Here is a 22,120-nt window from a genome sequence, read left to right as displayed (position 1 = left end):
CCGATTTCCAAATCACCTTTTCATTCATTATGTTCATGTTTTGAATTGTTCAATTACGAAAAAGATTGAAATTATTCACTATGCAAACACGTTATTCACAGAATGCCTTTCACGAGAATACTGAGGTAATTTTAAGTTTCAGGCAACTTATATATATATATATATATCTCTTCTTTCTATAATGACTCAATAAGATAAAGTCATCAAATATGCATTAGCTCCAATTGGTGGAAATAGCAATGTTATCTCTTCAATTGAAAATGTGGTGCGATAACAAAATTCTTGATGGTTGCAGATAAATTTCTTCGAATGTGATATGCAACATCTGCTGAAAGAATTTATTGAGTATAATTTTTTATAACTGTAATGGGTTTGTTCATTCACCGTCCTATTTGTGTTGTTATTTAATTTTTTTTTGTTTCATATAATTTTTGTTATTGTTTTACGTCCCATCATTTCAGGATATAAGAAAAATTCAATAATCGTTTTTATAGAAATTCATATGTTAAATTATATTATTATTCAGATACATCAACTAATCGAACAGAGTACTAATCAATGATACAACAAATGGTCTTATATACATTATTTTTATGTTTTTTTGAAGAGTAATTTATTTAATTCAATAACGTGAAATATAACATCATTATAGAGCTCGATTTGGAATTTTGAAATAGAAATTTTGATGTCTACGAAAATTATTTCTTTTCTTTTTTAAGGTTACACTATATTGATTGAATTTTTCGGTCTTAAAACCCTTTTTCATTTGAGATGCTGTAATTTCAAGAATTTTCTTGATCAGAAAAGCATTTCTCAAGCATGTATTCAAATGAATTTTATCCTCTTCTTTTGTTTTGTCTTCTTCATATTCATGTTCTGAGTTAATATTCACAATAACTGAATCATTTTTCATTTCAATGTTCTGTTTTTCTGCATCACAAATTTTTCCGCGATACGGCTCAGTTGTAAATTTCTCAGATTTCCAACTGATATTTGACACATCCCTTAACTCGCCATTTTGAATATCTTTCACTTCGTTAACTATTTTCTTGATCAGTAAAGTATTCTTTATGTTCAGTTTATGATTTTTCAATTTCCTCAATCTCGATTTCAAAATCACCTTTTCATTCTGGTAACGCACTCAACGAATTGTATTGTCCGCCACCAGAGGGAGCCGTGACTGGAAAGAAATGGAACCCAGCCTCTGCGCGAGGGACGAAAGGGCCGAGGCGGCGACGCAACGGAAGGCATTCGAACTAAAAGATCAAGATCGAACTTTACGCCGATACGGCCATTTTCTATTCTTATTACAACTTATGCATTGTTTGTTACTTGTTACAATTTCCATATTTCAAATATACAGTCCACTTAATTCGAGTTTCATTTAAACCAGTGCAAGTTATACCATAAAATTGGACCTTCTACCGGATTCAATAAGCCGACGATCTACAAAAGTCTTCACGACGCCATTCCTGCAGCCATTCAAGTCAAGTCACGACGCCCTTTCGAGAAAGTACAGAGTGAGTCCTTTCCAATCCAAGCTTTTTTTTACGAATTTATCTCAATTAATTGCCTCACGTAAATTGATATTACCTATTACGAATTATTTACTCTCTATTCATCGCTTATTCATTTCTATTATCGATTATTGCCTGGTAGGTACTTCTATTCTTATTCATTGTAAAAATGACGTCTATTAATGAATTACGTTTCAAGCGAGGTTTGAGCAAGGGAGCTCTAACAAGATTTCAAAATTTTGTTGATAAAATTCAATTGGATAGTCTCGATGTCAAAATAGTTGAACAGCTCAAGGCGAGGTTAAGCATGCTAGAAAACACATATTGCGAGTTTTCAAAATATCAAGACCTAATTGAATATCATTTACAAGTAGACGAAGCACAGGATGTTGAGGCTGTTTCACGCGAACAAGATGAGCGCGAACTCTTCGAAAACAATTATTTCAATTTACTTTCATTTGTCAAATCCACAATAATACAATTTGAAGATACCAATGACAGTGTCAACAATGTCGGTAATACTAGAATGCCAAGCAATGATGAAAGTATATCATCAGCATATTCAGATAAACAATTGGCTAAATTGCCAGCACTTGTGTTACCCCAATTTTCAGGTTCAGTAGAAAATTGGCTGGAATTTCGAGATATCTTCAATTCTTTAATAGAAAATAACAGGTCCTTGGACGACGTTCAAAAGTTTTATTATTTAAAGTCATGTCTAAAGGGAGAGGCATCCCATATCATTGAATCAATTGCAATTACTAAGGACAATTACAAGATTGCATTCAATTTGTTAAAGGAAAGATATGAAAATAAAAAACTGATTGTTGAAAGGTATATCAACATTTTATTACATGCTAGTCCGATTCAAAAAGAAAATTCTACCGAGTTAAGAAAACTGCACGATTCATTCATAAGCACTTTACGCTCCTTAAAAGGTCTAGGTCAGCCCACGGAACATTGGGACACATTCATGGTGTATTTGCTTGTTTCAAAATTCGATAGTAGAACTCGTAGAGACTGGGAAAACCTCAAAATTCAAGGTGAACTTCCCACGTTGAAAGAGATCAGTTCCTTTCTGAAAGAAAAATGTGATATATTAGAAAAATACTCCAAATCTGATAAACATTTTGAAAATACATATAAAAACGACGCAAGTAAGAGTAAAAGAGTTAATGCATTTGTAGCAAATGGTTTTGCTTGCTACCTGTGCAACGGCAATCATTCTATCTTCAAATGCGATAAATTTCTAAGGCTTAATGTACACGAAAGAATGAATGAAATTCAAAAAATGAATCGTTGTGTCAATTGTTTTGGAAAACATTCTTTGAAAGAGTGCAAAAGATCTACCTGCAAGATTTGTCATAGATTTCACAATACTCTGTTACACCGTTCGAATTCCGAACGCTCTGATAAAGGTGAGACAGGAGCATCGGTTACAGCAAACGCTACGGTCTGCAACGACACAAGCAGCGTCGCATCTAGCAACTCTGCCATAGTTCATAGGGCAGTCGAAACTACAGATCCCGCAAATTGTTTGAATATTTCGTCCAATGCTGCTACGGCCGGCGGCACGATGTCGATTCTGTCGACGGCGAAGGTTGAAATAAATAATAGACAGGGTATTCGTCGAACCGCGCGAATGTTACTAGACGCTGGCTCTCAGAGCAACTTTATCACCGAAAATCTTGCGAACAAGCTAGGTTTAAGGAAAATTCCGGTCAATTATTCCATAACTGGAATCGGAAAAAATTCTGTTTCACGTTCAAACCATAAGGTAAATTTACGACTATATTCTAGAATAAATAATTACTCGACTGACATTTCTTGTTTGGTTTTACCAAAAATAACCGATTCTATACCGAGTTGTCATTTAAAACCTAATTTATTCGAAATACCCCAGGAAGTAGTGTTGTCGGATGATAAGTTTTATGAAAGTGAAGAGATAGATATTTTATGTGGCGTGGGAATTTTCTATGATATCCTGATAATGGAACGAATGAAATTAAATAATGGTTTGGTTTTACAAAATACAAAATTTGGTTGGGTTATAGGAGGTGAATGGAAGTTACCTACCTGTAAACCAAATCGCGATACAAGTAGTTACCTATGTATTAATTCAAGGGTCGATGAAGACAGCGTTCTTAATGACAATTTGAGAAAATTCTGGCAAATTGATGAATCTCTGGAACCGGCTATCAAAAATGAATTTTGCGAAAAACATTTCGTCGAAAGCTATTCTCGTCAAAGGGATGGCAGATTTAAGGTCAAAATTCCTTTTAAAGAGAACATTAAGAAATTAGGTAAATCAAAACAAATGGCTCTTAAAAGATTCGAGGGTTTAGAAAAACGTTTGAAACAGAATCAACATTTGAGGGAACACTATAATAAATTCATGCAAGAATATTTGACATTGGGTCATCTAAAGCCAGTTGAAGGCGAAATCAACGATTTGGCTGATGATGGCACAGTGTATTACGTCCCGCATCATGCGATTTTCAAGAACTCAACTACTACACCATGTCGCGTTGTGTTTGATTTTTCGGCAAAAACAGACAGCGATATATCATTGAATGATGCGCAAGGAGTAGGTCCGACAATTCAGAGCGAATTGATCGAAATTTTACTGCGATTTAGAATGCATTCATTCGTAATGAGTGCCGACATTGGGAAGATGTTCAGGCAAATCTGGATACACCCTGATCACACAAGGTATCAGAGAATATTTTGGCGGTTTTCAGAAAGAGAAAGGTTACAATGTTTTGAGTTACTGACAGTTACCTATGGGAACGCGTCATCACCATTTTTAGCGGTAAGAGTTCTTAAGGAACTTGCAAATGACTATGCTATTTCAAACCCACGGGTTAGTCGTTCAATTTCCGAAAGTTTTTACATGGACGACTATCTGGAGGGCGAAGATGATGAAGAAAAACTTATAGAATTGCAAGTTGAAGTATCGAGAATTTTGCAAGAATCTGGTTTCATTTTGAGAAAATGGCTAACTAATCACCATTCCTTGATCAGTAAATTTAAATTTCATGAGAATGAAACAGCTAGTGTAAATTTGAGTGACAATGAGAGTTCGAAGACATTGGGGGTATCATGGAACGCGTCTTTGGATACTATTGAGTACAATGTTGGAACATTTGATGTTTCTAAACCGGTTACTAAGCGGTCTATTTTATCTTCTATTAGTCAGCTGTTTGATCCTATGGGACTGGTTTCTCCTATTATAATCAGAGCTAAGTTCATAATGCAATTACTTTGGAAGGAAAAAATTAACTGGGACCAAGAGGTTTCCGAGAATCTCAGGCAAACTTGGTTAAATTTTGTACAAGATTTACTGCAATTGCAAAATTTCCGAATTCCTAGGCATGTATCAATTCATAAGTCGGAAGTTTATGAGCTTCACATGTTTGCTGACAGCTCAGAACTAGGTTACGGGGCTTGCATATATATAAGAAGTCAATTTGAAAACAAGGTCGAATGCCACCTGTTATGTGCAAAGAGTAAGGTTGCACCTATTAAGAAACTTACATTGCCAAGGCTAGAATTATGCGCTGCTTTGCTTGGAATCAAACTGGCGAGTAAAATAAAGGCATCGTTGAGAATAGAGTTCAAAAACTGTTATTATTGGACAGACTCATTGGTAACTCCGCCAGTTGTTCCTGATGGGTGGATTGAGTAGCTCATCGGGGCACTGCCGGTCCCAAGCCCGGATAAAGGAGGAGGGTTCACAAGTGAGGTTAGCAGCCTGCTTGTGGTAAAAAATCATTATCGCTCCTAGAATCAACAATATTGCCTTGGATGATATGATTGATCAATCGGATAACGACCCGGCGCGAAAAAGGAAAAAACGATTAAGGACTATTCTACGGATAGGATGCTGGAATATAACATCTTTAAACAACAAGGACCAAGAAATCCTGATGGAGATCAAAAGACACAAAATTGACATATGTGCTCTCTCAGAAACAAAAAAGAAAGGAAAAGGAAACACTAAATACGAAGACTTCATTTTTATCTATAGCGGGAAAGAGAAACACGAGAGAGCCAAGTCGGGCGTTGGTTTGATGGTACATGAAAAGCTCAAAGCAAACATAGAAAATGTTATATATTTCAACGACAGAATATTGCAAACATCATTTAAACTCCAAGACACGGTAACTACCCATATTATAAGCGTGTATGCACCGGATATAACCAAGCCCTCAGATGAGAAAGAATCCTTCTACGAAGACCTGCAAAAGGTTCTCGACCGAATACCAAGAATGGATGAAGTCATCTTGCTGGGAGACTTCAATGCTAGAGTTGGTAATGGTGTGATAGGAGGATTGAAAAACCGATTCAATGAGGAGACCATCAATGAAAACGGCGAACGACTAATTCAAACATGCGCACAAAATGAATTGAGAGTAAACAACACATATTTCCCGCACAAATCACAGCATAAATTCACATTTGAAAACTCAAGAGGTCAGAAATCAGTAATTGATTATGTTATCACTAATAAAAATATCCATCCATCAAAAATACTAGATGTGAGAGTCTTGAGCTCAGCTAATACTATAACCGGCCACAACCTCGTCCTGGCGAAAATCAGAAACAAAGTGCAAAGGGGAAGTAAAACCAAACCAATCCAAATTAAAAAGTTAAACATCGAATCGTTGTCTGATGATTCAACAAGAGAGCTTTATCAAAGGAGATTGTCACAACAAATAAATAAGAACAAAATTGTGGAGGTGGATGACGTCGAAATTGCTTGGGAAAAACTGAAGACGAATCTGATCAGAGCCGCTGAAGAAGCCCTGGGACGAAGAAAAACTATTCTTAACGGAAGAGGACAATCAAAACCTTGGTTCACACGGGATGTCAAGATACTTGCAGAGGAAAAACGAACAGCTTACCTTCGATACAGGAGCAGTAATCTAACATACGAAGGATATAAGATGATACGAAATAGAGTAAATGAGCAAATTCAAGCCATAAAGCGGAGATTCTGGGAAAAATTCTCTTCGGATATGGAGCATGATCTATATGGTGCTCAGAAAAAGGTCTGGAACATGCTGAGAAACAGAAAAAAACCAATTAACGAACACCTACAGATAACAAAAATCTCATCAGAAGCCTGGGAACAACACTTCCATCGTTTGTATGGCGGATCAAGCGCAGCTGTAAATGAAAATTATGATGCAGACGAGAGTGGAAACTATTCCATACCACAAGATAAAATACGGCAAACACTCGGAACACTAAAGAATAGAAAGTCACCTGGGTTAGACGAGATAACTAATGAAATGCTCAAATACGGAGGGGACAACTGTATCCAAGAACTCTATATGTTGTTCAACAAAGTAATCACAACAAGAAGAATACCAGGACAGTGGAAACAAAGCATCACGATTCCCATATTCAAAAAAGGAGAAAAGGCCTATCCTGAAAACTATCGTGGTATAAGCCTTCTTAGCTCAGTATCCAAGGTCTTTACAAAAATTATATCAGACGAGATAGCATCAACAGGAATATCCGAGGAACAGCAAGGCTTCAGAAAGAACAGATCGACAATCGACGCGATATTTACCATTAGGCAGATCACTGAAAAAGCCATAGAATTCAACAAAACGGCATTTATGTGTTTTATTGACCTTACCCAGGCGTTCGATAGAGTACGTCTAATCGACATAATAAGGCTACTGAAACAACGAAAAGTAGACCGAAGCATAATTAGAGTCGTTAGAGAGCTCAATACTGATGCGTCAACATTCATCAAGACAGACTCAGGAATGACGAAGGAAATACCAATCGTAACAGGGATACGACAAGGAGATAGCCTGAGTCCAATATTATTTAACATTATTATGGACGAAATCATAGGACAGGTTAAGATCAAAGGCCGAGGATATAGAATGGGAAATGAAGAAATTAAAATTTTGTGTTATGCGGACGATGCCGTCATAATTTCAGAAGATGAAGATAACCTCCAGAGACTCCTCTACGCCTTCGAAAGAGCAGCTGATTCATTCAACATGATTATTTCCACCAAAAAAACCCAATGCCTATCTATATCCAGGGAACCAAGAAGATGCAAGCTAGCGGTATATAACAAAAGCATAGAGCAGGTTATGTCATACACATACCTTGGTTCCAATATAACAAGTACAAGAAATCTGAAAGAGGAGGTGAACAGCCAAATTACGAAAGCCTCGTTGATATCGGGATACTTGCGCGACATAATATGGAGGAACAAATATATGAGCCTATCTAGCAAGGTCAGAATATACAAGACTTGTGTTAGGCCAATCATGACGTATGGTATTGAAACAAGAGCCGAAAATGCCGAAACCAAGAGACAACTAAGAACAACTGAGATGAGAGTGTTGAGACATATAGCAGGCTATTCATTACTCGACCATAAGAGAAATGAAGAGATCAGAGATATCTGCAGGATACAAGATGTAGTGAGATGGGCAAGGATAAGGCGCAGAAATTGGAGAGACCATGTGGATAGGATGCCTGATAACCGACTGCCCAAAACAGCAAAAACGAAAAGGCCTAACACCGCAAGACTTCCAGGGAGACCACCAAAGCGCTGGTATGAAAGTTGGACCTCTGCATCCCAGGAATGAGGAATATTGTAGAAAACACAGGACTTTGTCCTAACGTATGAAGAAGAAGAAGAAGACTCATTGGTCACTTATCATTGGATAAACGGTTCGATCGATAAATGGAAATCGTTTGTAGCTAACCGCGTAGCCACAAATCAACATTGGTCTAACCCGAAAGATTGGTATCATGTGAATACCAAAGAAAACCCTGCGGATATTGTCTCCAGAGGCTCAACTGTGAATGAGCTTGTCAAGAGTGAACTTTGGTTTCAAGGCCCAGCTTGGTTGAGACAAAATCATTCACAATGGCCGATTAATAAAAATCTAGTCACCCTTGAAACATTGCCTGAAATGAAAACAAACGTACATGCAGTTAACATTCAGGAAACTGAGATTGGTATTTTTGAAAGATTCTCAAGTTACACAAGATTACTGAGAGTAACCGCGTATTGCTTGAGATTCAAATGTATATTAGCAGATCAAAAATCTACACGAAGCGTTACTTTAACCTCAGTTGAATTAGAGTATGCTCTTTTTGCTCTCGTGCGATTGGCTCAACATTCTGCATTTCTTAAGGAATATGATGACTTCATCGCAAGGGGTAAAATTAAAAAATTCAGCCCTATACTCAATTTGAATCCCTTTTTGGATTCATCGTATGTTATTAGAGTGGGCGGTCGATTATCAAATACACAGCTTCCTTATGACAAAAAACATCCAATCTTATTACCAAAAAATCATGCCCTTAGTGTTCTAATAATGAAACATGAACATATAAGATTAAATCATTGTGGTGCTCAACAACTTCTCTATTCAGTGAGAGAGCGATTTTGGATACTGAATGGAAGAAATCTTGCGCGAAAAATAGTTCACACTTGCATCGTTTGTTTCAAAAACAAGCCTACAACTATTGAATATATAGAAGGAAACTTACCAAGCGAACGAACAAGTCAGTCGTTTCCTTTTTGCAACACAGGTTGTGACTATGCTGGTCCATTTATTTTGAAGGATCGGAAAACTCGCAAACCATGCTTGACCAAGTCTTGGGTTTGTATTTTCATCTGCATGGTGACCAAGGCTATACATTTAGAACTGATCACAAGTTTGAGTTGTCATGCTTTTTTGGAGTGTTTCAAAAGATTTATAGCTAGGAGAGGTACACCATCAGTTATTTTTTCGGATAACGGTACACACTTTGTAGGTGCTAATAATGAACTCAAGAAGTTCTTCAAAACAAATGATGATTTCTTAAAAGAACATTTTGAAAATGTGAAGATTGTTTGGAAATTTATCCCACCGCGCGCTCCCAACTTCGGAGGTTTATGGGAATCTAATATCAAAATTCTAAAATTTCATCTAAAAAGAGTAATAGGTAATACTAATTTACATTTTGAAGATTTTTCCACAATTCTATGTCAAATTGAGGCTATTTTAAATTCGAGATCTTTGTATCCCATGCATCCTAATCCAGAGGATAACCTTCCCCTCACTCCTGCACACTTCTTGATAGGAAGAACTTTGACTTCCTTACCTGAAGGAGACTATACTTGCATCCCAGAGAATCGTCTCAAGTTGTATCAAGGTCGTCAGCGAATGGTTCAATCATTCTGGAAAAGATGGAGCCTAGAATATCTGGGGAATCTGCAGACCAGATTGAAATGGAAGACCCATCATGCAAATCTGTTGAAACCTGACAGTTTAGTCATCATCAAGGAGGACAACTTACCACCACTTGTATGGAAGATGGCTCGAGTTGTGGAGTGTTTTCCGGGCACCGATGGTGTTATTCGAGTCGTGTCAGTGCGGTTAAGTGACGGCAACGTGCTCAAACGACCTGTAAACAAATTATGTCCTTTACCAACTGAAGGTGAAGTTGCTGACAATTGAACTTGATAACTGAACTTACCTGCTAACGTTATGAATTGTTTATTGTTCTTCCATATGCTTGTTTATCATGTCTGTTAGCTATAAGTTGTTGAAATCACTAATTTCAAGGCCGGCGGTATATGGTAACGCACTCAACGAATTGTATTGTCCGCCACCAGAGGGAGCCGTGACTGGAAAGAAATGGAACCCAGCCTCTGCGCGAGGGACGAAAGGGCCGAGGCGGCGACGCAACGGAAGGCATTCGAACTTAAGGATCAAGATCGAACGTTACGCCGATACGGCCATTTTCTATTCTTATTACAACTTATGCATTGTTTGTTACTTGTTACAATTTCCATATTTCAAATATACAGTCCACTTAATTCAAGTTTCATTTGAACCAGTGCAAGTTATACCAGTTTACGTCCCATCATTTCAGGATATAAAAAAAATTCAATAATCGTTTTTATAGAAATTCATATGTTAAATTTTATTATTATTCAGACATATCAACTAATCGAACAAAGTACTAATCAATGATACAACAAATGGTCTTATATACATTATTTTTATGGTTTTTTGAAGAATAATTTATTTAATTCAATAAAGTGAAATATAACATCATTATAGAGCTCGATTTGGAATTTTGAAATAGAAATGTTGAAGTCTACGAAAATTATTTCTTTTCTTTTTTAAGGTTACACTATGTTGATTGAATTTTTCGGTTTCAAAACTCTTTTTCATTTGAGATGCTGTAATTTCAAGAATTTTCTTGATCAGAAAGGCATTTCTCGAGCATGTATTCAAATGAATTTTATCCTCTTCTTTTGTTTTGTCTTCTTCATATTCAGGTTCCGAGTCCATATTCACAATAACTGAATCCTTTTTCATTTTAATGTTCTGTTTTTCTGTATCACAAATTTTTCCGCGATACGGCTCAGTTGTAGATTTCTCAGATTTCCAACTGACATTTGACACATCCCTTAACTCGCCATTTTGAATATCTTTCACTTCGTTAACTATTTTCTTGATCAGTAAACTATTCCTTATGTTGAGTTTATGATTTTTCAATTTGCTCAATTCCGATTTCAAAATCACCTTCTCATTCATTATGTTCATGTTTTGAATTGTTCAATTACGAAAAAGATTGAAATTATTCACTATGCAAACACGTTATTCACAGAATGCCTTTCACGAAAATACTGAGGTAATTTTTAAGTTTCAGGCAACTATAATGACTCAAAAAGATAAAGTCATCAAATATGCATTAGCTCCAATTGGTGGAATTATGAATGTTATCTTTTCAATTGAAAATGTGGTGCGATAACAAAATTCTTGATGGTTGCAGATAAATTCCTTCGAATGTGATATGCAACATCTGTTGAAAGAATTTATTGAGTATAATTTTTTATAACTGTAATGGGTTTGTTCATTCACCGTCCTATTTGTGTTGTTATTTAATTTTTTTTTTGTTTCATATAATTTTTGTTATTGGTTTACGTCCCATCATTTCAGGATATAAGAAAAATTCAATAATCCTTTTTATAGAAATTCATATATTAAATTTTATTATTATTCAGATACATCAACCAATCGAACAAAGTACTAATCAATGATACAACAAATGGTCTTATATACATTATTTTTATGATATTTTGAAGAGTAATTTATTTAATGCAATAACGTGAAATATAACATCATTATAGAGCTCGATTTGGAATTTTGAAATAGAAAGTTTGATGTCTACGAAAATTATTTCTTTTTTTTTTTAAGGTTACACTATATTGATTGAATTTTTCGGTCTTAAAACCCTTTTTCATTTGAGATGCTGTAATTTCAAGAATTTTCTTGATCAGAAAAGCATTTCTCAAGCATGTATTCAAATGAATTTTATCCTCTTCTTTTGTTTTGTCTTCTTCATATTCAGGTTCTGAGTTCATATTCACAATAACTGAATCATTTTTCATTTTAATGTTCTGTTTTTCTGCATCACAAATTTTTCCGCGATACGGCCCAGTTGTAGATTTCTCAGATTTCCAACTGATATTTGACACATCCCTTAACTCGCCATTTTGAATATCTTTCACTTCGTTAACTATTTTCTTGATCAGTAAAGTATTCCTTATGTTCAGTTTATGATTTTTCAATTTCCTCAATCCCGATTTCAAAATCACCTTTTCATTCATTATGTTCATGTTTTGAATTGTTCAATTACGAAAAAGATTGAAATTATTCACTATGCAAACACGTTATTCACAGAATGCCTTTCACGAAAATACTGAGGTAATTTTTAAGTTTCAGGCAACTTATATATATATATATATATATATATCTCTTCTTTCTATAATGACTCAATAAGAAAAAGTCATCAAATATGCATTAGCTCCAATTGGTGGAAATAGGAATGTTATCTCTTCAATTGAAAATGTGGTGCGATAACAAAATTCTTGATGGTTGCAGATAAATTTCTTCGAATGTGATATGATATCTGTTGAAAGAATTTATTGAGTATAATTTTTTATAACTGTAATAGATTTGTTCATTCACCGTCCTATTTGTGTTTTTATTTAATTTTTTTTTTGTTTCATATAATTTTTGTTATTGTTTTACGTCCCATCATTTCAGGATATAAGAAAAATTCAATAATCGTTTTTATAGAAATTCATATGTTAAATTTTATTATTATTCAGATACATCAACTAATCGAACAAAGTACTAATCAATGATACAACAAATGGTCTTATATACATTATTCTGATGGTTTTTTGAAGAATAATTTGTTTAATTCAATAACGTGAAATATAACATCATTATAGAGCTCGATTTGGAATTTTGAAATAGAAATTTTGATGTCTACGAAAATTATTTCTTTTCTTTTTTAAGGTTACACTATATTGATTGAATTTTTCGGTCTTGAAACCCTTTTTCATTTAAGATGCTGTAATTTCAAGAATTTTCTTGATCAGAAAAGCATTTCTCAAGCATGTATTCAAATGAATTTTATCCTCTTCTTTTGTTTTGTCTTCTTCATATTCAGGTTCTGAGTTCATATTCACAATAACTGAATCATTTTTCATTTTAATGTTCTGTTTTTCTGCATCACAAATTTTTCCGCGATACGGCTCAGTTGTAGATTTCTCAGATTTCCAACTGATATTTGACACATCCCTTAACTCGCCATTTTGAATATCTTTCACTACGTTAACTATTTTCTTGATCAGTAAAGTATTCCTTATGTTCAGTTTATGATTTTTCAATTTCCTCAATCCCGATTTAAAAATCACCTTTTCATTCATTATGTTCATGTTTTGAATTGTTCAATTACGAAAAAGATTGAAATTATTCACTATGCAAACACGTTATTCACAGAATGCCTTTCACGAAAATACTGAGGTAATTTTTAAGTTTCAGGCAACTTATATATATATCTCTTCTTTCTATAATGACTCAATAAGAGAAAGTCATCAAATATGCATTAGCTCCAATTGGTGGAAATAGGAATGTTATCTCTCCAATTGAAAATGTGGTGCGATAACAAAATTCTTGATGGTTGCAGATAAATTTCTTCGAATGTGATATGCAACATCTGTTGAAAGAATTTATTGAGTATAATTCTTTATAACTGTAATGGGTTTGTTCATTCACCGTCCTATTTGTGTTGTTATTTAATTTTTTTTTTGTTTCATATAATTTTTGTTATTGTGTTACGTCCCATCATTTCAGGATATAAGAAAAATTCAATAACCGTTTATATAGAAATTCATATGTTAAATTTTATTATTATTCAGATACATCAACTAATCGAACAAAGTACTAATCAATGATACAACAAATGGTCTTATATACATTATTTTGATGGTTTTTTGAAGAGTAATTTATTTAATTCAATAACGTGAAATATAACATCATTATGGAGCTCGATTTTGAATTTTGAAATAGAAATTTTGATGTCTACGAAAATTATTTCTTTTCTGTTTTAAGGTTACACTATATTGATTGAATTTTTCGGTCTTAAAACCCTTTTTCATTTGAGATGCTGTAATTTCAAGAATTTTCTTGATCAGAAAAGCATTTCTCAAGCATGTATTCAAATGCATTTTATCCTCTTCTTTTGTTTTGTCTTCTTCATATTCAGGTTCTGAGTTCATATTCACAATAACTGAATCATTTTTCATTTTAATGTTCTGTTTTTCTGCATCACAAATTTTCCCGCGATACGGCTCAGTTGTAGATTTCTCAGATTTCCAACTGATATTTGACACATCCCTCAACTCGCCATTTTGAATATCTTTCACTTCGTTAACTATTTTCTTGATCAGTAAAGTATTCCTTATGTTCAGTTTATGATTTTTCAATTTCCTCAATCCCGATTTCAAAATCACCTTTTCATTCATTATGTTCATGTTTTGAATTGTTCAATTACGGAAAAGATTGAAATTATTCACTATGCAAACACGTTATTCACAGAATGCCTTTCACGAAAATACTGAGGTAATTTTTAAGTTTCAGGCAACTTATATATATATATCTCTTCTCAATAAGAGAAAGTCTTTCTCAATAAGAGAAAGTCATCAAATATGCATTAGCTCCAATTGGTGGAAATAGGAATGTTATCTCTTCAATTGAAAATGTGGTGCGATAACAAAATTCTTGATGGTTGCAGATAAATTTCTTCGAATGTGATATGCAACATCTGTTGAAAGAATTTATTGAGTATAATTTTTTATAACTGTAATAGATTTGTTCATTCACCGTCCTATTTGTGTTTTTATTTAATTTTTTTTTTGTTTCATATAATTTTTGTTATTATTTTACGTCCCATCATTTCAGTATATAAGAAAAATTCAATAATCGTTTTTATAGAAATTCATATGTTAAATTTTATTATTATTCAGATACATCAACTAATCGAACAAAGTACTAATCAGTGATACAACAAATGGTCTTATATACATTATTTTGATGGTTTTTTGAAGAGTAATTAGTTTAATTCAATAACGTGAAATATAACATCATTATAGAGCTCGATTTGGAATTTTGAAATAGAAATTTTGATGTCTACGAATATTATTTCTTTTCTTTTTTAAGGTTACACTATATTGATTGAATTTTTCGGTCTTGAAACCCTTTTTCATTTAAGATGCTGTAATTTCAAGAATTTTCTTGATCAGAAAAGCATTTCTCAAGCATGTATTCAAATGAATTTTATCCTCTTCTTTTGTTTTGTCTTCTTCATATTCAGGTTCTGAGTTCATATTCACAATAACTGAATCATTTTTCATTTAAATGTTCTGTTTTTCTGCATCACAAATTTTTCCGCGATACGGCTCAGTTGTAGATTTCTCAGATTTCCAACTGATATTTGACACATCCCTTAACTCGCCATTTTGAATATCTTTCACTACGTTAACTATTTTCTTGATCAGTAAAGTATTCCTTATGTTCAATTTATGATTTTTCAATTTCCTCAATCCCGATTTAAAAATCACCTTTTCATTCATTATGTTCATGTTTTGAATTGTTCAATTACGAAAAAGATTGAAACTATTCACTATGCAAACACGTTATTCACAGAATGCCTTTCACGAAAATATTGAGGTAATTTTTAATTTCAGGCAACTTATATATATATATCTCTTCTTTCTATAATGACTCAATAAGAGAAAGTCATCAAATATGCATTAGCTCCAATTGGTGGAAATAGGAATGTTATCTCTTCAATTGAAAATGTGGTGCGATAACAAAATTCTTGATGGTTGCAGATAAATTTCTTCGAATGTGATATGCAACATCTGTTGAAAGAATTTATTGAGTATAATTTTTTATAACTGTAATGGGTTTGTTCATTCACCGTCCTATTTGTGTTGTTATTTAATTTTTTTTTTGTTTCATATAATTTTTTTTATTGTTTTACGTCCCATCATTTCAGGATATAAGAAAAATTCAATAACCGTTTTTATAGAAATTCATATGTTATATTTTATTATTATTCAGATACATCAACTAATCGAACAAAGTACTAATCAATGATACAACAAATGGTCTTATATACATTATTTTGATGGTTTTTTGAAGAGTAATTTATTTAATTCAATAACGTGAAATATAACATCATTATGGAGCTCGATTTTGAATTTTGAAATAGAAATTTTGATGTCTACGAAAATTATTTCTTTTCTTTTTTAAGGTTACACTATATTGATTGAATTTTTCGGTCTTAAAACCCTTTTTCATTTGAGATGCTGTAATTTCAAGAATTTTCTTGATCAGAAAGGCATTTCTCAAGCATGTATTCAAATGAATTTTATCCTCTTCTTTTGTTTTGTCTTCTTCATATTCAGGTTCTGAGTTCATATTCACAATAACTGAATCATTTTCCATTTTAATGTTCTGTTTTTCTGCATCACAAATTTTTCCGCGATACGGCTCAGTTGTAGATTTCTCAGATTTCCAACTGATATTAGAAACATCCCTTAACTCGCCATTTTGAATATCTTTCACTACGTTAACTATTTTCTTGATCAGTGAAGTATTCCTTATGTTCAGTTTATGATTTTTCAATTTCCTCAATCCCGATTTCAAAATCACCTTTTCATTCATTATGTTCATGTTTTGAATTGTTCAATTACGAAAAAGATTGAAATTATTCACTATGCAAACACGTCATTCACAGAATGCCTTTCACGAAAATACTGAGGTAATTTTTAAGTTTCAGGCAACTTATATATATCTCTTCTTTCTATAATGACTCAAAAAAAAAAGTCATCAAATATGCATTAGCTCCAATTGGTGGAAATAGGAATGTAATCTTTTCAATTGAAAATGTGGTGCGATAATAAAATTCTTGATGGTTGCAGATAAATTTCTTCGAATGTGATATGCAACTTCTGTTGAAGGAATTTATTGAGTATAATTTTTTATAACTGTAATGGGTTTGTTCATTCACCGTCCTATTTGTGTTGTTATTTAATTTTTCTTTGTTTCATATAATTTTTGTTATTGGTTTACGTCCCATCATTTCAGGATATAAAAAAAATTCAATAATCGTTTTTATAGAAATTCATATGTTAAATTTTATTATTATTCAGATTCATCAACTAATCGAACAAAGTACTAATCAATGATACAACAAATGGTCTTATATACATTATTATTATGGTTTTTTGAAGAGTTATTTATTTAATTCAATAACGTGAAATATAACATCATTTTAGAGCTCGATTTGGAATTTTGAAATGGAAATGTTGATGTCTACGAAAATTATTTCTTTTCTTTTTTAAGGTTACACTATATTGATTGAATTTTTCGGTTTCAAAACCCTTTTTCATTCGAAATGCTGTAATTTCAAGAATTTTCTTGATCAGAAAGGCATTTCTCAAGCATGTATTCAAATGAATTTTATCCTCTTCTTTTGTTTTGTCTTCTTCATATTCAGGTTCTGAGTTCATATTCACAATAACTGAATCATTTTTCATTTTAATGTTCTGTTTTTCTGTATCACAATTTTTTCCGCGATACGGCTCAGTTGTAGATTTCTCAGATTTCCAACTGACATTTGACACATCCCTTAACTCGCCATTTTGAATATCTTTCACTTCGTTAACTATTTTCTTGATCAGTAAACTATTCCTTATGTTGAGTTTATGATTTTTCAATTTCCACAATCCCGATTTCAAAATCACCTTCTCATTCATTATGTTCATGTTTTGAATTGTTCAATCACGAAAAAGATTGAAATTATTCACTCTTCAAACAAGTTATTCACAGAATGCCTTTCACGAAAATACTGAGGTAATTTTTAAGTTTCAGGCAACTATAATGACTCAAAAAGAGAAAGTCATCAAATATGCATTAGCTCCAATTGGTGGAAATATGAATGTTATCTTTTCAATTGAAAATGTGGTGCGATAACAAAATTCTTGATGGTTGCAGATAAATTTCTTCGAATGTGATATGCAACTTCTGTTGAAAGAATTTATTGAGTATAATTTTTTATAACTGTAATGGGTTTGTTCATTCACCGTCCTATTTGTGTTGTTATTTAATTTTTCTTTGTTTCATATAATTTTTGTTATTGGTTTACGTCCCATCATTTCAGAATATAAGAAAAATTCAATAATCGTTTTTATAGAAATTCATATGTTAAATTTTATTATTATTCAGATACATCAACTAATCGAACAAAGTACTAATCAATGATACAACAAATGGTCTTATATACATTATTATTATGGTTTTTTGAAGAGTTATTCATTTAATTCAATAACGTGAAATATAACATCATTATAGAGCTCGATTTGGAATTTTGAAATAGAAATTTTGATGTCTACGAAAATTATTTCTTTTCTTTTTCAAGGTTACACTATATTGATTGAATTTTTTGGTCTTGAAACCCTTTTTCATTTGAGATGCTGTAATTTCAAGAATTTTCTCGATCAGAAAGGCATTTCTCAAGCATGTATTCAAATGAATTTTATCCTCTTCTTTTGTTTTGTCTTCTTCATATTCAGGTTCTGAGTTCATATTCACAATAACTGAATCATTTTTCATTTCAATGTTCTGTTTTTCTGCATCACAAATTTTTTCGCGATACGGCTCAGTTGTAGATTTCTCAGATTTCCAACTGATATTTGACACATCCCTCAACTCGCCATTTTGAATATCTTTCACTTCGTTAACTATTTTCTTGATCAGTAAAGTATTCCTTATGTTCAGTTTATGATTTTTCAATTTCCTCAATCCCGATTTCAAAATCACCTTCTCATTCATTATGTTCAAGTTTTGAATTGTTCAATTACGAAAAATATTGAAATTATTCACTATGCAAACACGTTATTCACAGAATGCCTTTCACGAAAATACTGATGTAATTTTTAAGTTTCAGGCAACTTATATATAGCTCTTCTTTCTATAATGATTCAATAATGAAATAACGAAAGGAACGTTAGAGAAAATTTGTGTTGCAGGAGATTTCAATATTAATTTCCTGGAAAGTAATAAGAATTCAAATGAAATCTTGGAGTTGTTCGAGTCGTACGGTTTGTTTCCGGCTTTCAATGAGGCTAGCAGAATTAATTTAAATACAGAAACGTGTATTGATAACATTTTCACGAACATTTACAAGGAATCTTACAAATGTAGAACATACGACCCACACTTATCGGATCATTCAGTACAGGAATTGAAATTGATTGATGAGACACCTGCAACAAAAGGACAATATATAACTAAATATAAAATAACGGAAGAAAATATATCTAAATTCGAAGAGAAACTGAACGATATTGACTGGGATTCTATTAAATTCGAAAGTGCAGAGGAAACATTTCATGAATTTCACTTAGTGTTGAAAGGATGCTTTGATACTTCTTTTCCTTTGTTCACCGTTAATGTGAAAAGGGATGAGAAATGTGTCAAAAAAACTGCTTCGAATGTTGCTCTGAAGAAAGCGGTAGATGCGGCGCTGACAATTCATGAAGTTCGCCAAAGTGAGCACTCCAAAAAATTATTGGAAATGTTGAAACGCAGTATGAGAGAAAGTTACACATCTGAAAAGAAGAGAGTTCATCGAGAGTATATAAACTCATCAGAAGATAAAACGAAAGCTATATGGAAAGTTATAAAACAAGAAACTGCTAGATCAAAATTGAATAGAGAAAACGAGAGTAAATTAACCCCAGATGAGCTAAATTATTTCTTTTCTAGCATAGGACAGATGATTTCAATGCAGTGCACACCTTCTGCTGATGGGGCAATAAATTTGATGAGAACAACTCCTTCTAGGATACCCGTGTCTTCGAGCTCAGTGTTCAACTATCCAGTAACGATCGATGAGCTGAATCAGAATATCAAAAGATTCAAAAATAAAAAAAATGAGGATATCTACGGAATGAATGTGGTACTGATGAAAAGAATCTACCCAAGGATCGCTAAAGTTATGTGTGATATGTTCAATCAATGTCTTGAGCAGGGGATTTTTCCTGAGGTCCTTAAGTTCGCAAGAGTAATTCCCGTCTATAAAAATGGCAAAGAAGACGAATGCACTAATTACAGACCAATATCTATCCTGCCCACCATTTCTAAGATATTAGAGGAAATATTGAAGCGAAGATTGTTAGAGTTTCTGGATAGGTCTCGGGTGCTCGATCAGAATCAACATGGTTTTAGATCTGGAAAATCAACTATGACAGCACTGGTTGCGTTGATGGAAAACATTGTCGAGGCAGTGGATGAAGGAAGATTAGTTGAAGTATTGACATGTGACCTGTCGAAGGCATTTGATAGTGTCGAAAGGGATATACTTCTTCAAAAGATGGAAATTTATGGAGTAAGAGGGAAAGCGTTGGCTATTTTCGAGTCATATCTGAAAAATAGGACACAGGTGGTCTCGTGGAACAACGAGATATCGAAAGTGAATATTTTGAAGTATGGAGTGCCGCAGGGATCAATTTTAGGTCCCTTACTGTTTTTAATATACGTCAACGACTTACCGAATAATGTGTCGTGCTCCCTGACCTCAATGTATGCAGATGATGCGAGCTTTGTGAATGACTCGTTTAGGAGAACAGATCTTGAAATCAAAGGGGCCGAGACCTTGGTCAGTGCTGAAAAATGGTTTAGCACGAATGGATTGAAGCTCAATGTGGATAAGTCTTGCCGTATGATAGTAGCAGGTAGTGAACGTCCTCAGTCTGTCAAAGTGTTGGGTATGACTTTGGATAACCGGCTTACTTGGAACACCTATACAACACCACTCTTGAAAAGGCTTTCAACGGCAATTTTCACAATACGTAGGATGAGGGAGGTTGCAGGTTCGGACATATCTGTATTGACCTAATATGCCAATTTCCACCAAACTGCAACATACGGCATAATATTATGGGGTCATAGTCCCGGATTGATGAGTGTTCTCTTGAAACAAGAAGAAGCTGTCAGAGCCATTTTTGGAGTTCCGAGAACGATATCGTGCAGAGAGTTGTTCCGTTCATTGGGTATACTCACCGTTACCTCTGTATATATACTTACCTGTATACTGCATGTCTACGAGAATAGAAGTAAATTCAGACAAAATAACGACCATCATCACTATACTACAAGACACAGAAATGAACTCAGCATTGAGTTTCATCGACTCAAAAAAACCCAAACAGGTATTAACCATTTTGGGGTTAAATTTTATAATAAACTTCCCTCGAAACTGCAGATACTTCCAAGACATTTATTTCGGAAGAGGATAAAGGGTGCATTGGTGGAGAATGCTGTGTATAGTTTTGCAGAATTCTGGGACATTAAGTTTGAATGAGTATACGTTGTGTTAACTAGTCTTTACCTTATTTGTGTGTAGATTTTACCATTTTATTTCTGTTTATATATATATATATATATATATATATATATATATATATATATATATATATATATATATATAACTTATTAATTCAATTTTATGAACTAGTTATATATTTTTTGACCTGCCATGTAATTGAATTGATGGTGAATAAATGATGATGGTGATGAATAAGAGAAAGTCATCAAATATGCATTAGCTTCAATTGGTGGAAATATGAATGTTAAATATCTTTTCAATTGAAAATGTGGTGCGATAACAAAATTCTTGATGGTTGCAGATAAATTTCTTCGAATGTGATATGCAACATCTGTTCAAAGAATTTATTGAGTATAATTTTTTATAACTGTAATGGGTTTGTTCATTCACCGTCCTATTTGTGTTGTCATTTAATTTTTTTTTTGTTTCATATAATTTTTGTTATTGGTTTACGTCCCATCATTTCAGGATATAAGAAAAATTCAATAATCGTTTTTATAGAAATTCATATGTCAAATTTTATTATTATTCAGATACATCAACTAATCAAACAAAGTACTAATCAATGATACAACAAATGGTCTTATATATATTATTTTTATGGTTTTTTGAAGAGTAATTCATTTAAATGAATAACGTGAAATATAACATCATTATAGAGCTCGATTTGGAATTTTGAAATAGAAATTTTGATGTCTACGAAAATTATTTCTTTTCTTTTTTAAGGTTACACTATATTGATTAAATTTTTCGGTCTTAAAACCCTTTTTCATTTGAGATGCTGTAATTTCAAGAATTTTCTTGAT

General features: G+C 33.1%; 2 protein-coding genes across 2 annotated transcripts; both read left to right on the top strand.

The window, feature by feature from the left end:
• The first annotated feature begins 1,686 nt into the window (after positions 1-1,686).
• On the top strand, positions 1,687-4,220 carry LOC123673372. The gene is made up of 3 exons (XM_045607858.1): positions 1,687-3,139; positions 3,572-4,104; positions 4,155-4,220. Exons 1-3 carry the CDS (start codon positions 1,687-1,689, stop codon positions 4,218-4,220), a joined length of 2,052 nt encoding a protein of 683 aa, XP_045463814.1.
• Positions 4,221-9,577: 5,357 nt separating this feature from the next.
• On the top strand, positions 9,578-20,825 carry LOC123673371. The gene is made up of 2 exons (XM_045607857.1): positions 9,578-9,989; positions 18,955-20,825. The coding sequence occupies exons 1-2, from the start codon at positions 9,578-9,580 to the stop codon at positions 20,823-20,825; spliced, it is 2,283 nt and encodes a 760-aa protein (XP_045463813.1).
• Positions 20,826-22,120: the final 1,295 nt, after the last annotated feature.

The sequence above is a fragment of the Harmonia axyridis genome, chromosome 2 (assembly GCF_914767665.1).
Source record: "Harmonia axyridis chromosome 2, icHarAxyr1.1, whole genome shotgun sequence".
NCBI lineage: Eukaryota > Metazoa > Arthropoda > Insecta > Coleoptera > Coccinellidae > Harmonia > Harmonia axyridis.
The sequence above is the reverse complement of the archived record's forward strand: the minus strand, read 5'-3'. Positions and strand labels throughout refer to the sequence as shown.

Excerpts from the sequence above, each read along its gene's own strand:
- LOC123673371 (XM_045607857.1), top strand. The coding sequence starts at position 9,578 with ATGCATCCTAATCCAGAGGATAACCTTCCCCTCACTCCTGCACACTTC. Across the intron at positions 9,990-18,954 it reads ATGTCCTTTACCAACTGAAG|GAGATTTCAATATTAATTTC; the intron begins GTGAAGTTGCTG and ends TTTGTGTTGCAG.
- LOC123673372 (XM_045607858.1), top strand. The coding sequence starts at position 1,687 with ATGACGTCTATTAATGAATTACGTTTCAAGCGAGGTTTGAGCAAGGGA. Across the intron at positions 3,140-3,571 it reads TGAAATAAATAATAGACAGG|GAGGTGAATGGAAGTTACCT; the intron begins GTATTCGTCGAA and ends GTTGGGTTATAG. Across the intron at positions 4,105-4,154 it reads CATTGAATGATGCGCAAGGA|AATGCATTCATTCGTAATGA; the intron begins GTAGGTCCGACA and ends ACTGCGATTTAG.